The sequence below is a fragment of the Pseudophryne corroboree genome, chromosome 2, assembly GCF_028390025.1.
Source record: "Pseudophryne corroboree isolate aPseCor3 chromosome 2, aPseCor3.hap2, whole genome shotgun sequence".
NCBI classification, from domain to species: domain Eukaryota; kingdom Metazoa; phylum Chordata; class Amphibia; order Anura; family Myobatrachidae; genus Pseudophryne; species Pseudophryne corroboree.
Genome location: NC_086445.1, coordinates 596,714,961 through 596,730,701, shown reverse-complemented (window position 1 = coordinate 596,730,701; position 15,741 = coordinate 596,714,961). Strand labels below are relative to the sequence as shown.

At 44.4% G+C, this 15,741-nt stretch overlaps 1 protein-coding gene across 2 annotated transcripts in view; it reads right to left on the bottom strand.

Moving 5' to 3' along the window:
- The window catches only part of LOC135038305 (transcription elongation factor A protein 3-like), a 150,418-nt gene that overhangs the window by 119,441 nt on the left and 15,236 nt on the right, over positions 1-15,741 (bottom strand). For both annotated transcript variants that reach the window (XM_063954639.1, XM_063954640.1), the window contains exons 2-3: positions 4,034-4,096; positions 3,778-3,883 (exon numbers count right to left, since the gene is read on the bottom strand). In XM_063954639.1, coding sequence (XP_063810709.1) covers positions 3,778-3,883; positions 4,034-4,096 — 169 coding nt within the window. The remainder of the gene's footprint in view (positions 1-3,777; positions 3,884-4,033; positions 4,097-15,741) is intronic.

Sequence of the window (15,741 nt, the reverse complement as noted above, 5' to 3'; positions counted from 1 at the left end):
ACTGGTTGATAAAGAGATAGTATACTCGTAACTAGTATGTATGTATAAAGAAAGAAAAAAAAACCACGGTTAGGTGGTATATACAATTATGGACGGGCTGCCGAGTGCCGACACAGAGGTAGCCACAGCCGTGAACTACTGTACTGTGTCTGCTGCTAATATAGACTGGTTGATAAAGAGATAGTATACAGGTTGAGTCTCCCTTATCCAAAATGCTTGGGACCAGAGGTATTTTGGATATGGGATTTTTCCGTATTTTGGAATAATTGCCTAACATAATGAGATATCATGGTGATGGGACCTAAATCTAAGCACAGAATGCATTTATGTTACATATACACCTTATACACACAGCCTGAATGTAATTTTAGCCAATATTTTTTATAACTTTGTGCATTAAACAAAGTGTGTCTACATTCACACAATTCACTTATGTTTCATATACACCTTATACACACAGCCTGAGGGTCATTCAATACAATATTTTTTAATAACTTTGTGTATTAAACAAAGTTTGTGTACATTGAGCCATCAGAAAACAAAGGTTTCACTATCTCACTCTCACTCAAAAAAGTCCGTATTTCGGAATATTCCGTATTTTGGAATATTTGGATATGGGATACTCAACCTGTACTACTAATATTATATATACTGGTGGTCAGGTCACTGGTCACTAGTCACACTGGCAGTGGCACTCCTGCAGCAAAAGTGTGCACTGTTTAATTTTAATATAATATTATGTACTCCTGGCTCCTGCTATAACCTATAACTGGCACTGCAGTGCTCCCCAGTCTCCCCCACAATTATAAGCTGTGTGAGCTGAGCACAGTCAGATATATATATACATTGATGCAGCACACTGGGCTGAGCAGTGCACACAGATATGGTATGTGACTGAGTCACTGTGTGTATCGTTTTTTTCAGGCAGAGAACGGATATATTAAATAAAACAAACAACTGCACTGTCTGGTGGTCACTGTGGTCGTCAGTCACTAAACTCTGCACTCTCTTCTACAGTATCACAGCCTCAGGTCAATCTCTCTCTCTCTCTCTCAACCCTAATCTAAATGGAGAGGACGCCAGCCACGTCCTCTCCCTATCAATCTCAATGCACGTGTGAAAATGGCGGCGACGCGCGGCTCCTTATATAGAATCCGAGTCTCGCGATAGAATCCGAGCCTCGCGAGAATCCGACAGCGTCATGATGACGTTCGGGCGCGCTCGGGTTAACCGAGCAAGGCGGGAAGATCCGAGTCGCTCGGACCCGTGAAAAAAAACATGAAGTTCGGGCGGGTTCGGATTCAGAGAAACCGAACCCGCTCATCTCTAGTTAGAATGAGAAATGGGGTAGAAGTGAGCATGTAGCAGAGTGTTAGGATGAGAGATGAGGTAGGAGTGAGCATGTAGCAGAGGGTTAGAATGAGAGATAGGGTAGAAGTGAGCATTTAGCAGAGGGTTTAGATGAGAGATGGGGTAGAAGCAAGCATTTCCGAGAGGGTTAGGACAAGAGATGAGGAAGAAGTAAGCATGTAGCAGAGGGCTAGAATAAAAGATGGGGTAGAAGTGAGCATTTAGCAGAGGGTTAGGATGAGAGATGTGGTAGAAATGAGCATGAAGCAGAGAGTTAGGATGAGAGATGGGGTAGAAGTGAGCCATGTAGCAGAGGGTTAGGATGAGAGATGGGGTAGAAGTGAGCATGTAGCAGAGGGTTAGGATGAGAGATGGGGTAGAAGTGAGCCATGTAGCAGAGGGTTAGGATGAGAGATGGGGCAGAAGTGACCATGTAGCAGAGGGTTAGGATGAGAGATGGGGCAGAAGTGAGCATGTAGCAGAGGGTTAGGATGAGAGATGGAGTAGAAGTGAGCCATGTAGCAGAGGGTTAGGATGAGCGATAGAGTAAAAGTCATCATGTAGCAGAGGGTTAGGATGAGAGTTGGGGTAGAAGTGAGCCATGTAGTAGAGGGTCAAGATGAGAGATGGGGTAGAAGTCAGCATTTAGCAGATGGTCAGGATGAGAGATGGGGTAGAAGTGAGCATGTAGCAGAGGGTTAGAATGAGAAATGGGGTAGAAATGAGCATGTAGCAGAGTGTTAAGATGAGAGATGAGGTAGGAGTGAGCATGTAGCAGAGGGTTAGAATGAGAGATAGGGTAGAAGTGAGCATTTAGCAGAGGGTTAAGATGAGAGATGGGGTAGAAGCAAGCATTTCCCAGAGGGTTAGGACGAGAGATGAGGAAGAAGTAAGCATGTAGCAGAGGGCTAGAAGAAGAGATGGGGTAGAAGTGAGCATTTAGCAGAGGGTTAGGATGAGAGATGGGGTAGAAATGAGCATGTAGCAAAGAGTTAGGATGAGAGATGGGGTAGAAGTGAGTATGTAGCAGAGGGTTAGGATGAGAGATGGGGTAGAAGTGAGCATGTAGCAGAGGGTTAGAATGAGAAATGGGGTAGAAGTGAGCATGTAGCAGAGGGTTAGAATGAGAAATGGGGTAGAAGTGAGCATGTAGCAGAGTGTTAGGATGAGAGATGAGGTAGGAGTGAGCATGTAGCAGAGGGTTAGAATTAGAGATAGGGTAGAAGTGAGCATTTAGCAGAGGGTTAAGATAAGAGATGGGGTAGAAGCAAACATTTACCAGAGGGTTAGGATGAGAGATGAGAAAGAAGTAAGCATGTAGCAGAGGGCTAGAAGGAGAGATGGGGTAGAAGTGAGCATGTAGCAGAGTGTTAGGATGAGAGATGAGGTAGGGGTGAGCATGTAGCAGAGGGTTAGAATGAGAGATAGGGTAGAAGTGAGCATTTAGCAGAGGGTTAAGATGAGAGATGGGGTAGAAGCAAACATTTCCCAGAGGGTTAGGATGAGAGATGAGGAAGAAGTAAGCATGTAGCAGAGGGCTAGAAGGAGAGATGGGGTAGAAGTGAGCATGTAGCAGAGGGTTAGGATGAGAGATGGGGTAGAAATGAGCATGTAGCAGAGAGTTAGGATGAGAGATGGCGTAGAAGTGAGCATGTAGCAGAGGGTTAGGATGAGAGATGGGGTAGAAGTGAGCCATGTAGCAGAGGGTTAGGATGAGAGATGGGGTAGAAGTGAGCATGTAGCAGAGGGTTAGGATGAGAGATGGGGTAGAAGTGAGCATGTAGCAGAGGGTTAGGATGAGAGATGGGGTAGAAGTGAGCATTTAGCAGAGGGTTAGGATGAGAGATGGGGTAGAAGTGAGCATGTAGCAGAGGGTTAGGATGAAAGATGGGGTAGAAGTGAGCATGTAGCAGAGGTTTAGGATGAGAGATGGGGTAGAAGTGAGCATGTAGCAGAGGGTTAGGATGAGAGATGGGGTAGAAGTGAGCATTTAGCAGAGGGTTAGGATGGGAGATGGGGTAGAAGTGAGCATGTAGCAGAGGGTTAGGATGAGAGATGGGGTAGAAGTGAGCCATGTAGCAGAGGGTTAGGATGAGAGATGGGTTAGAACTAAGTGAACATGTAACAGGGGGATAGGATAAGAGATGGCTAGGTTTGATGAAGAAGTGGGTCTTGAGAGCCTGTTTAAAGTTTTGTATAGCGGTGGAGAGTATGATAGGGAGAGGTAAAGAATTCCAGAGGTGTTAAGATTATAATCTCAGTTATTGCTAACATCCCCTTGCAGGTACCCTCTGTTGTTTCCCTGCCTATTGGTTCTGATTTATGACTATTTCTTCCACTTATAGATTTCTATCAATTAACTATTTATTTATTTATTTATCTGTTGTAGTTTTTTTTAGTTTTTTTATTACTTCCAAGTATACTCACCCAATAATCTCTTCCAGTCCCTGATTATGACTTTGGCAATCTCACCAATCTCTCGATCCTTGCATTGCTTCCTCAGTTTATTAACAGTCACTCCAATCCTTGTGCTCTGGAAGAGGAGGGGTTGCACGTTAGTCCTTTTACAAGGACAGATAACAACCCCTTAGAAGCCATAAGCCACTCACTTCTATACTCTAACCACCCCTTACTCTCTAATGCTCTGTGCAGACTTCTAAATTGTAGTAGGTGCTGCTCTTACCCGCAGGAGAGAGACAGTGATTTGAAATCTCTGCAGTTCCTTTAATAGGTCCAGAATACAATCCTAATGGGTAAAAAAAAAATTGCAAACAGACAATAATTAATTATTGAGTAATGGGGTGGGGAGCTGCATAGGTCACTGTAAAGTCTTGTTATGGCACTAACTTAATTAGTACCTCAGTTATTTTGATTTAACCATCTGTGCTCAAGCATGCATATCCTTTAAACCTAGACTGTTGGTGTACCCTAAGAACTGAGGTTGGGAAACACTGCTCTATATGGGATGCAATCAATTTGCCGGCTGTCGGGATTCTGGCGCACAGGGTCCACGACACCCATAGAGTGAGAATAGAACCTGTGGCGAGTGCAGCGAGCCACCGAACCCACAAGGGGACTCAGCGCTGACCCCGTTGCCGGCATTCTGGATGCCACTGTCGGGATCTTGACAGCCGGAATCCCGCCCGCCGGTAAATAGTATGTATTCCCTTTATACAGTTATTCAGTAAAATGTCCAGATGAATAAAACAAGACTAAACCCATGAAAGTGATATCTTAAAGCATACCTCCCAACTGTCCCGATTTTTGCGGGACAGTCCCGTTTTTTGGGGATTGTCCCGTTGTCCCACCCGCGGGCCGCAGTGTCGCGGTGGGGGTGGGGGGGGGGCAGTTAGCAGAGCAGAGGTGAATAGACGCTGTGCGCATGCGCACAGCGTCTATTCACTTGAGTCAGAGGGAGAGGGGGCATGCCAGCGGCTCACAGAGCGCTGGGCATGCCCCCTCAGTGACGAAAATGGGGGCGTGGCTTGCAATCGCGGGTCCTCCGCAAAGCCACACCCCCTTTCTTAGGCCTTTTTCCTGGAGCGCGGGTGTCCCTCTTTAGTAAAATGAAAAGTTGGAAGGTATGCTTAAACTGATTAAGGATTCAGTTATTCTATAATTTTCCATATTCATGTGGATATTAGATTCACCATGCTCATTTTCTACATGGTGTTTATATGTTCTCTTCCTCTGCTCACTGTTCAGTCTGATCACTATATGGAGTACAAGCGTCACACCATAGCTTCCTCATAATCTGAACAGAAACCTGTCCAATCTATTCTACCATACTGCTCAGTATTCTCTGCATTGTACACAGCCACTTACAGATATGCAGGAAATATGTCTTGTGCATCCCAGCCTCCCAACTGCAAACCCGAACATAAGCGCTGTACAAGTGCCAGACTGTTTATTCCAGCTTGATACCAAGACACGTGTTTTTCTTTAAGATATCTGTGTTCTGTGTATTTGTATCAATTTGTGCAATATGTACCATTACAGTATTGTGCACAAGAGCATTCACAATTTACATAAAACATGCTGTGTAAAATTAATTGGGTTTATGCAGAGCAGAACATATGCCAGTTCATGTAGCGTATTTTGCATGCATCAGCTATGCGCATACTCGGAAAATGAATGCATGAGTCTCCAAAGTTTCTACACGTACTAACAGACAAGTGTAATGGGGAGCAAGATTATAATGTAGGCAAAGTTAAATCATTATCAAGGCATACAGACCAGAACATAAGCCTTTGGGCCTAATTCATCTTTGTACTGAAATGCAATTGTGATTTCAAGGCTACAGAGCTGCTAATGTTAGCAAGTGATGCTGCCAACCAGAAATGAAAAGAGATGCCCACTGGAGCCATCACAAACTCATTCGTAATTGCGTATACATTTGCAGCCTACAGGCAATAACAGAGAACATCGACTGTTATGGGAAGTCTATTGCTACGCAGACTTGATGCAGCAATAGCGATGCAGGTGCCATGTTTTTGCACATATGAGCTCGAAGCTGACAGCAGATAGTGGCCGTTACACTCTGCATTTTCCCAACCATTTCCCATAAACACCTCCAAATGGTCACTTCCTGTCAACCACTTTACCATGAAATCCTCATTGTGAATGGGATCACAGCAGCATCTTCGCGCAGTCTGCCGATAATTGCTCCGTTGTGTGAACATCAGCCATTGCGTACAAATATAAAATAGGCCCTTATGTACACCTTTAGGAGGCGTAACTTCTGTACTTAACTTTAGGGCAAGTGCAAGTACACACTGATGATGAGGACTTGTAGTAATCCAGGTGCATATGCTTCCAATGCATTTCTGCATATGAGCACCAGGAATACGCGATCTCCTATGGACTTTTCTATTGTGTAATGTAGGTTCTCTTACTTCCAGCCCTGCAGCAGTCCTGTTGTCAATGCACAGTCACAGCGGGATGCGATCAGGATCCTGTCGTTCGGAATACCGATGTCAGAATCCCAGCACTGCTCTGTAAATACCAAATTGCTTTCTAACAAATATTTAAAATGCCCGCTCTAATATATATTGTAGACGCCTGCACATCTTATTACCATGTGCCATGAATGTGCGCTATACATCGCAAAACACTGCATCCCATTAGAGAAAACAATACACCCACACATTATCTGAGTTCCAAAGCTCATTGATGTATATATTTGTTATTAAAAGGATATGTATTCAATATATCACAATGTACGGTATACATATAGTTACATGGTTACAATTTATACAGTAAGCAGTTAATACATACAGTTACAGGCCAGCGATACAATTACCATATCTTTCTCATATAAAAGTCTTCCCTCCATATCACGCTCTCTCTCTCTGTAAATAAATACAGGAACTGGTCTGGCAGCAACTCCATCATCGTCTGGGACAAAACAGCAACTAGCAACTGTGTGTCTCTGTAATGTGTTATCTAGTGTAAGGGAGGGAACTTTCTCATTCATGATGAGTCACTGTTCTGTTCGTATGCTAAACAGGTTCAGCCTTGAAGACATCCAAAGGGGCTGGCCTGAGTTTCCTGTCCACCACCTGTTTGGAATGTCTATTGTCCTAATAACAGTGACTTTAGCTTTCATACATTTAATCATAACTATTTGTTGCAATGTCCTACAACTTAATAACAAGTATCAAATGAATCTATACATTAATCTGCTTGCTTTAATACCAAATACAGGTCTATCTTGCTTCATTCAAATAATACACATACATGACATTACTCCATTATATAATTTTAAATCATTATGATGTCTGGCACTTGATATTATTATAATTATGTGCTGTATGAAATAAGTGTCGAATCCATCTCTGTGGCATGTCCGTGTAAATGCGTGTGTTACCATATATTGCTGTGCTCTCTGCGCATATTTGCAAGTATAGCGACTTATATGTGTGGAGTCTGTATGTTCTTTCTATGTAATATTTTTGACTTCGACAGTCCACCCTTTGGCAGTAAACAATAACTGCCATCAATTATTAACATAAGAAAAAAAATATTTCAGACAATAATCGGTGACCTAGACACAAGTATGTATTCATTTCGCAAATCAGACACTTGACTATATTTGGGGAAGACAGGGAGGAGGACGAGACATCCTCTATATGCACTCGGCGGTCACGGGACCACTGGTTGGGCGTGGGACAACATTCAACCTATAGAGTATGCTGGGACAGTGCTTTGGCCTATAATATCTGATTTGCGACGAACATTTCACACATACATGTACCTACGTCTTTGTACACGGATGTTTGGATTCGATTGCGGTTCTGCTGGGTAGATGAAGAAGACACAAACAAATCGTGACAGTGACATATAAAATTTTCATGATCTACATATTCCTATACTTTTCTGAACATTGTTTCCATTTCTGGATTGTATGCTAGGTCTGTTTAATCATTGAACAAGGGTTATAAGTAGTGTCCTTCCTAAATAACATAAACCTTCGGAGTTCGGGGAGAGCCACTCATAAACCTTTCTTCCACATATATTAATGAGCTCTTTATCTGCAATGTGTGAATAGCCATTGTCTGATTGTTCCTGATTACCTCCTAACTCCATAACAACTAGACCTTTGATTTTTCTCTGGCTTTAACAAACTGATCGGCTAATTCTGGGATCCTATAAGGAAATCAATCCTTCCTCCAGAACCAGTTCCAGTCCCACACTCGACTCCTCATAAAAAACCCACGCAAAAATAGAATGTCCTGAAAAAAAATGTTTGTCAGCGGGAAAGAGATAAAAGAGAAATAGAACAAAACAACTCTTGTTCATAACAAATCAATTACAATGACTGGTCTTTTTGCAATCCTTTAGTACGCTCAGGTAGTGTTCAACAGTGACGCCTCTCAGTCTTCACGGAACAGAGTCTCTGGTGATACTTTTGCGATCTCACTCCATTTACGAGTTCCTTCCGGACTACCGACTTTCCTGCAATGGGAATCGTGGACCCAAGTCTCTCTCTCGGCTACTTTCACTGGGATAGTGCTGTCAACAAAACTTAGTACGGCCCTTCCCACCTGTCTATTAGGCAACCTGAGCGTGAGAACAATCACACTTTCTCTTGGTTCACAATCAAGACAGTTAGTATTTGGCATACCAGCAATCAACAGTTTCAAGTTCTCAAATGCTGGCTTATCTCGATAAAGTACTGTACTGTCACCTCATTGTTGTATTTCTGATCATTGTGCGGATCAATCATGACATGAGGTTATCTCCCAAAAAAAAAAGACACAAATACCAAAACAAAAAAAAAAACAAATTTCAAAGAGGTTGATTCGTTAAGTGAAGATCTGGGAGTGGATCCGATGCAAAATAATACTAGTGGCAGTTAGAGATGAGCGGGTTCGGTTCCTCTGAATCCGAACCCGCCCGAACTTCAGGTTTTTTACACGGGTCCGAGCAGGCTCGGATCTTCCCGCCTTGCTCGGCTAACTCGAGCGCGCCCGAACGTCATCATCACGCTGTCGGATTCTCGCGAGGCTCGGATTCTATCGCGAGACTCGGATTCTATATAAGGAGCCGCGCGTCGCCGCCATTTTCACACGTGCATTGAGAGTCATAGGGAGAGGACGTGGCTGGCGTCCTCTCCGTTTAGAGAAGAGAGAGACACAGTATTTTCGGGGAGCATTATTAGGAGGAGTACTACTGTATACTACTATACTACTTGCTGAAGTGATATTTATAGATTAGATAGTGTGACTGTAAGTGTATTATCTGACTTGTGGGGGAGACACTGACAGTGGGGAGCAGTTAGAGTCTGAGAGCAGGACTCAGGAGTACATATAACGTACAGTGCACACTTTTGCTGCCAGAGTCAGTGCCACACTGCCATTGTTGTGACCACACTGACCACCAGTATAATAATATATTTTGTGATTGTCTGCTTAGGCCTCGGAGTACTAGTTGCAAGTTGCAACGTGACCTGTCCTGAAGTGACCACCAGTTTAATAATCAATCACCACCAGTTTAATATATATATATATATATATAATTGTATATAATATATATATATATATATATAATATTGTATACCACCTACCCGTGGTTTTTTTTTTTCATTCTTCTTTATACATACTACTATAGTAGCTTACTGTAGCAGTCTGCGGTGCTGTGCTGACCTGACAGTGTCCAGCAGGTCCGTCATCAGTCATTACATAATAAATATATATAGTACCTGTCCGGCTGCAGTACTAGTGATATTATATTGATTTCATCTCATTATCAATAATTTATCATCCAGTCTAGACTCTATATTAGCAGCAGACACAGTACGTTAGTCCACGGCTGTAGCTACCTCTGTGTCGGCACTCGGCAGTCCATCCATAATTGTATACCACCTACCCGTGGTTTTTTTTTTTCTTTCTTCTTTGTACATACTACTATAGAGTATAGTAGCTTACTGTAGCAGTCTGCGGTGCTGCTGAGCTGACAGTGTCCAGCAGGTCCGTCATCAGTCATCATTACCTAATAAATATATTATCTACCTGCCCGGCTGCAGTACTAGTGATATTATATATACATACATATATATATATTGATTTCATCTCATTATCAATCATCCAGTCTATATTAGCAGCAGACACAGTACGTTAGTCCACGGCTGTAGCTACCTCTGTGTCGGCACTCGGCAGTCCATCCATAATTGTATACCACCTACCCGTGGTTTTTTTTTTCTTTCTTCTTTGTACATACTACTATAGTATAGTAGCTTACTGTAGCAGTCTGCGGTGCTGCTGAGCTGACAGTGTCCAGCAGGTCCGTCATCAGTCATCATTACCTAATAAATATATTATCTACCTGTCCGGCTGCAGTACTAGTGATATTATATATACATACATATATATATATTGATTTCATCTCATTATCAATCATCCAGTCTATATTAGCAGCAGACACAGTACGTTAGTCCACGGCTGTAGCTACCTCTGTGTCGGCACTCGGCAGTCCATCCATAATTGTATACCACCTACCCGTGGTTTTTTTTTTTTCTTTCTTCTTTGTACATACTACTATAGTATAGTAGCTTACTGTAGCAGTCTGCGGTGCTGCTGAGCTGACAGTGTCCAGCAGGTCCGTCATCAGTCATCATTACCTAATAAATATATTATCTACCTGTCCGGCTGCAGTACTAGTGATATTATATATACATACATATATATATTGATTTCATCTCATTATCAATCATCCAGTCTATATTAGCAGCAGACACAGTACGTTAGTCCACGGCTGTAGCTACCTCTGTGTCGGCACTCAGCAGTCCATCCATAATTGTATACCACCTACCCGTGTTTTTTTTTTTTTCTTTCTTCTTTGTACATACTACTATAGTATAGTAGCTTACTGAAGCAGTCTGCGGTGCTGCTGAGCTGACAGTGTCCAGCAGGTCCGTCATCAGTCATCATTACCTAATAAATATATTATCTACCTGTCCGGCTGCAGTACTAGTGATATTATATATACATACATATATATATTGATTTCATCTCATTATCAATCATCCAGTCTATATTAGCAGCAGACACAGTACGTTAGTCCACGGCTGTAGCTACCTCTGTGTCGGCACTCGGCAGTCCATCCATAATTGTATACTAGTATCCATCCATCTCCATTGTTTACCTGAGGTGCCTTTTAGTTGTGCCTATTAAAATATGGAGAACAAAAATGTTGAGGTTCCAAAATTAGGGAAAGATCAAGATCCACTTCCACCTCGTGCTGAAGCTGCTGCCACTAGTCATGGCCGAGACGATGAAATGCCAGCAACGTCGTCTGCCAAGGCCGATGCCCAATGTCATAGTACAGAGCATGTCAAATCCAAAACACCAAATATCAGTAAAAAAAGGACTCCAAAACCTAAAATAAAATTGTCGGAGGAGAAGCGTAAACTTGCCAATATGCCATTTACCACACGGAGTGGCAAGGAACGGCTGAGGCCCTGGCCTATGTTCATGGCTAGTGGTTCAGCTTCACATGAGGATGGAAGCACTCAGCCTCTCGCTAGAAAACTGAAAAGACTCAAGCTGGCAAAAGCACCGCAAAGAACTGTGCGTTCTTCGAAATCCCAAATCCACAAGGAGAGTCCAATTGTGTCGGTTGCGATGCCTGACCTTCCCAACACTGGACGTGAAGAGCATGCGCCTTCCACCATTTGCACGCCCCCTGCAAGTGCTGGAAGGAGCACCCGCAGTCCAGTTCCTGATAGTCAGATTGAAGATGTCAGTGTTGAAGTACACCAGGATGAGGAGGATATGGGTGTTGCTGGCGCTGGGGAGGAAATTGACCAGGATGATTCTGATGGTGAGGTGGTTTGTTTAAGTCAGGCACCCGGGGAGACACCTGTTGTCCGTGGGAGGAATATGGCCGTTGACATGCCTGGTGAAAATACCAAAAAAATCAGCTCTTCAGTGTGGAGGTATTTCAACAGAAAAGCGGACAACAGGTGTCAAGCCGTGTGTTGCCTTTGTCAAGCTGTAATAAGTAGGGGTAAGGACGTTAATCATCTCGGAACATCCTCCCTTATACGTCACCTGCAGCGCATTCATAATAAGTCAGTGACAAGTTCAAAAACTTTGGGCGACAGCGGAAGCAGTCCACTGACCAGTAAATCCCTTCCTCTTGTAACCAAGCTCACGCAAACCACCCCACCAACTCCCTCAGTGTCAATTTCCTCCTTCCCCAGGAATGCCAATAGTCCTGCAGGCCATGTCACTGGCAATTCTGACGAGTCCTCTCCTGCCTGGGATTCCTCCGATGCATCCTTGCGTGTAACGCCTACTGCTGCTGGCGCTGCTGTTGTTGCTGCTGGGAGTCGATGGTCATCCCAGAGGGGAAGTCGTAAGCCCACTTGTACTACTTCCAGTAAGCAATTGACTGTCCAACAGTCCTTTGCGAGGAAGATGAAATATCACAGCAGTCATCCTGCTGCAAAGCGGATAACTGAGGCCTTGACAACTATGTTGGTGTTAGACGTGCGTCCGGTATCCGCCGTTAGTTCACAGGGAACTAGACAATTTATTGAGGCAGTGTGCCCCCGTTACCAAATACCATCTAGGTTCCACTTCTCTAGGCAGGCGATACCGAGAATGTACACGGACGTCAGAAAAAGACTCACCAGTGTCCTAAAAAATGCAGTTGTACCCAATGTCCACTTAACCACGGACATGTGGACAAGTGGAGCAGGGCAGGGTCAGGACTATATGACTGTGACAGCCCACTGGGTAGATGTATGGACTCCCGCCGCAAGAACAGCAGCGGCGGCACCAGTAGCAGCATCTCGCAAACGCCAACTCTTTCCTAGGCAGGCTACGCTTTGTATCACCGCTTTCCAGAATACGCACACAGCTGAAAACCTCTTACGGCAACGGAGGAAGATCATCGCGGAATGGCTTACCCCAATTGGACTCTCCTGTGGATTTGTGGCATCGGACAACGCCAGCAATATTGTGTGTGCATTAAATATGGGCAAATTCCAGCACGTCCCATGTTTTGCACATACCTTGAATTTGGTGGTGCAGAATTTTTTAAAAAACGACAGGGGCGTGCAAGAGATGCTGTCGGTGGCCAGAAGAATTGCGGGACACTTTCGGCGTACAGGCACCACGTACAGAAGACTGGAGCACCACCAAAAACTACTGAACCTGCCCTGCCATCATCTGAAGCAAGAAGTGGTAACGAGGGGGAATTCAACCCTCTATATGCTTCAGAGGTTGGAGGAGCAGCAAAAGGCCATTCAAGCCTATACAATTGAGCACGATATAGGAGGTGGAATGCACCTGTCTCAAGCGCAGTGGAGAATGATTTCAACGTTGTGCAAGGTTCTGATGCCCTTTGAACTTGCCACACGTGAAGTCAGTTCAGACACTGCCAGCCCGAGTCAGGTCATTCTCCTCATCAGGCTTTTGCAGAAGAAGCTGGAGACATTGAAGGAGGAGCTAACACGGAGCGATTCCGCTAGGCATGTGGGACTTGTGGATGGAGCCCTTAATTCGCTTAACAAGGATTCACGGGTGGTCAATCTGTTGAAATCAGAGCACTACATTTTGGCCACCGTGCTCGATCCTAGATTTAAAGCCTACCTTGGATCTCTCTTTCCGGCAGACACAAGTCTGCTGGGGTTGAAAGACCTGCTGGTGAGAAAATTGTCAAGTCAAGCGGAACGCGACCTGTCAACATCTCCTCCTTCACATTCTCCCGCAACTGGGGGTGCGAGGAAAAGGCTCAGAATTCCGAGCCCACCCGCTGGCGGTGATGCAGGGCAGTCTGGAGCGACTGCTGATGCTGACATCTGGTCCGGACTGAAGGACCTGACAACGATTACGGACATGTCGTCTACTGTCACTGCATATGATTCTCTCACCATTGAAAGAATGGTGGAGGATTATATGAGTGACCGCATCCAAGTAGGCACGTCACACAGTCCGTACTTATACTGGCAGGAAAAAGAGGCAATTTGGAGGCCCTTGCACAAACTGGCTTTATTCTACCTAAGTTGCCGTCCCACAAGTGTGTACTCCGAAAGAGTGTTTAGTGCCGCCGCTCACCTTGTCAGCAATCGGCGTACGAGGTTACATCCAGAAAATGTGGAGAAGATGATGTTCATTAAAATGAATTATAATCAATTCCTCCGTGGAGACATTGACCAGCAGCAATTGCCTCCACAAAGTACACAGGGAGCTGAGATGGTGGATTCCAGTGGGGACGAATTGATAATCTGTGAGGAGGGGGATGTACACGGTGATATATCGGAGGATGATGATGAGGTGGACATCTTGCCTCTGTAGAGCCAGTTTGTGCAAGGAGAGATTAATTGCTTCTTTTTTGGTGGGGGTCCAAACCAACCCGTCATTTCAGTCACAGTCGTGTGGCAGACCCTGTCACTGAAATGATGGGTTGGTTAAAGTGTGCATGTCCTGTTTATACAACATAAGGGTGGGTGGGAGGGCCCAAGGACAATTCCATCTTGCACCTCTTTTTTCTTTCATTTTTCTTTGCGTCATGTGCTGTTTGGGGAGGGTTTTTTGGAAGGGACATCCTGCGTGACACTGCAGTGACACTCCTAGATGGGCCAGGTGTTTGTGTCGGCCACTAGGGTCGCTTATCTTACTCACACAGCTACCTCATTGCGCCTCTTTTTTTCTTTGCGTCATGTGCTGTTTGGGGAGGGTTTTTTGGAAGGGACATCCTGCGTGACACTGCAGTGCCACTCCTAGATGGGCCCGGTGTTTGTGTCGGCCACTAGGGTCGCTTATCTTACTCACACAGCTACCTCATTGCGCCTCTTTTTTTCTTTGCGTCATGTGCTGTTTGGGGAGGGTTTTTTGGAAGGGACATCCTGCGTGACACTGCAGTGCCACTCCTAGATGGGCCCGGTGTTTGTGTCGGCCACTAGGGTCGCTTATCTTACTCACACAGCTACCTCATTGCGCCTCTTTTTTTCTTTGCGTCATGTGCTGTTTGGGGAGGGTTTTTTGGAAGGGACATCCTGCGTGACACTGCAGTGACACTCCTAGATGGGCCCGGTGTTTGTGTCGGCCACTAGGGTCGCTTATCTTACTCACACAGCTACCTCATTGCGCCTCTTTTTTTCTTTGCGTCATGTGCTGTTTGGGGAGGGTTTTTTGGAAGGGACATCCTGCGTGACACTGCAGTGACACTCCTAGATGGGCCCGGTGTTTGTGTCGGCCACTAGGGTCGCTTAGCTTAGTCATCCAGCGACCTAGGTGCAAATTTTAGGACTAAAAATAATATTGTGAGGTGTGAGGTATTGAGAATAGACTGAAAATGAGTGTAAATTATGGTTTTTGAGGTTAATAATACTTTGGGATCAAAATGACCCCCAAATTCTATGATTTAAGCTGTTTTTTAGTGTTTTTTGAAAAAAACACCCGAATCCAAAACACACCCGAATCCGACAAAAAAAATTCGGTGAGGTTTTGCCAAAACGCGGTCGAACCCAAAACACGGCCGCGGAACCGAACCCAAAACCAAAACACAAAACCCGAAAAATTTCCGGCGCTCATCTCTAGTGGCAGTATCTATGATCACAATAGTAAAATTTCAAGCTTTGCTCCTACTTCTAGGGGTACCATTATCTACTAGAGATGAGCGCCGGAAATTTTTCGGGTTTTGTGTTTTGGTTTTGGGTTCGGTTCCGCGGCCGTGTTTTGGGTTCGACCGCGTTTTGGCAAAACCTCACTGAATTTTTTTTGTCGGATTCGGGTGTGTTTTGGATTCGGGTGTTTTTTTCAAAAAACCCTAAAAAACAGCTTAAATCATAGAATTTGGGGGTCATTTTGATCCCAAAGTATTATTAACCTCAAAAACCATAATTTTCACTCATTTTCAGTCTATTCTGAATACCTCACA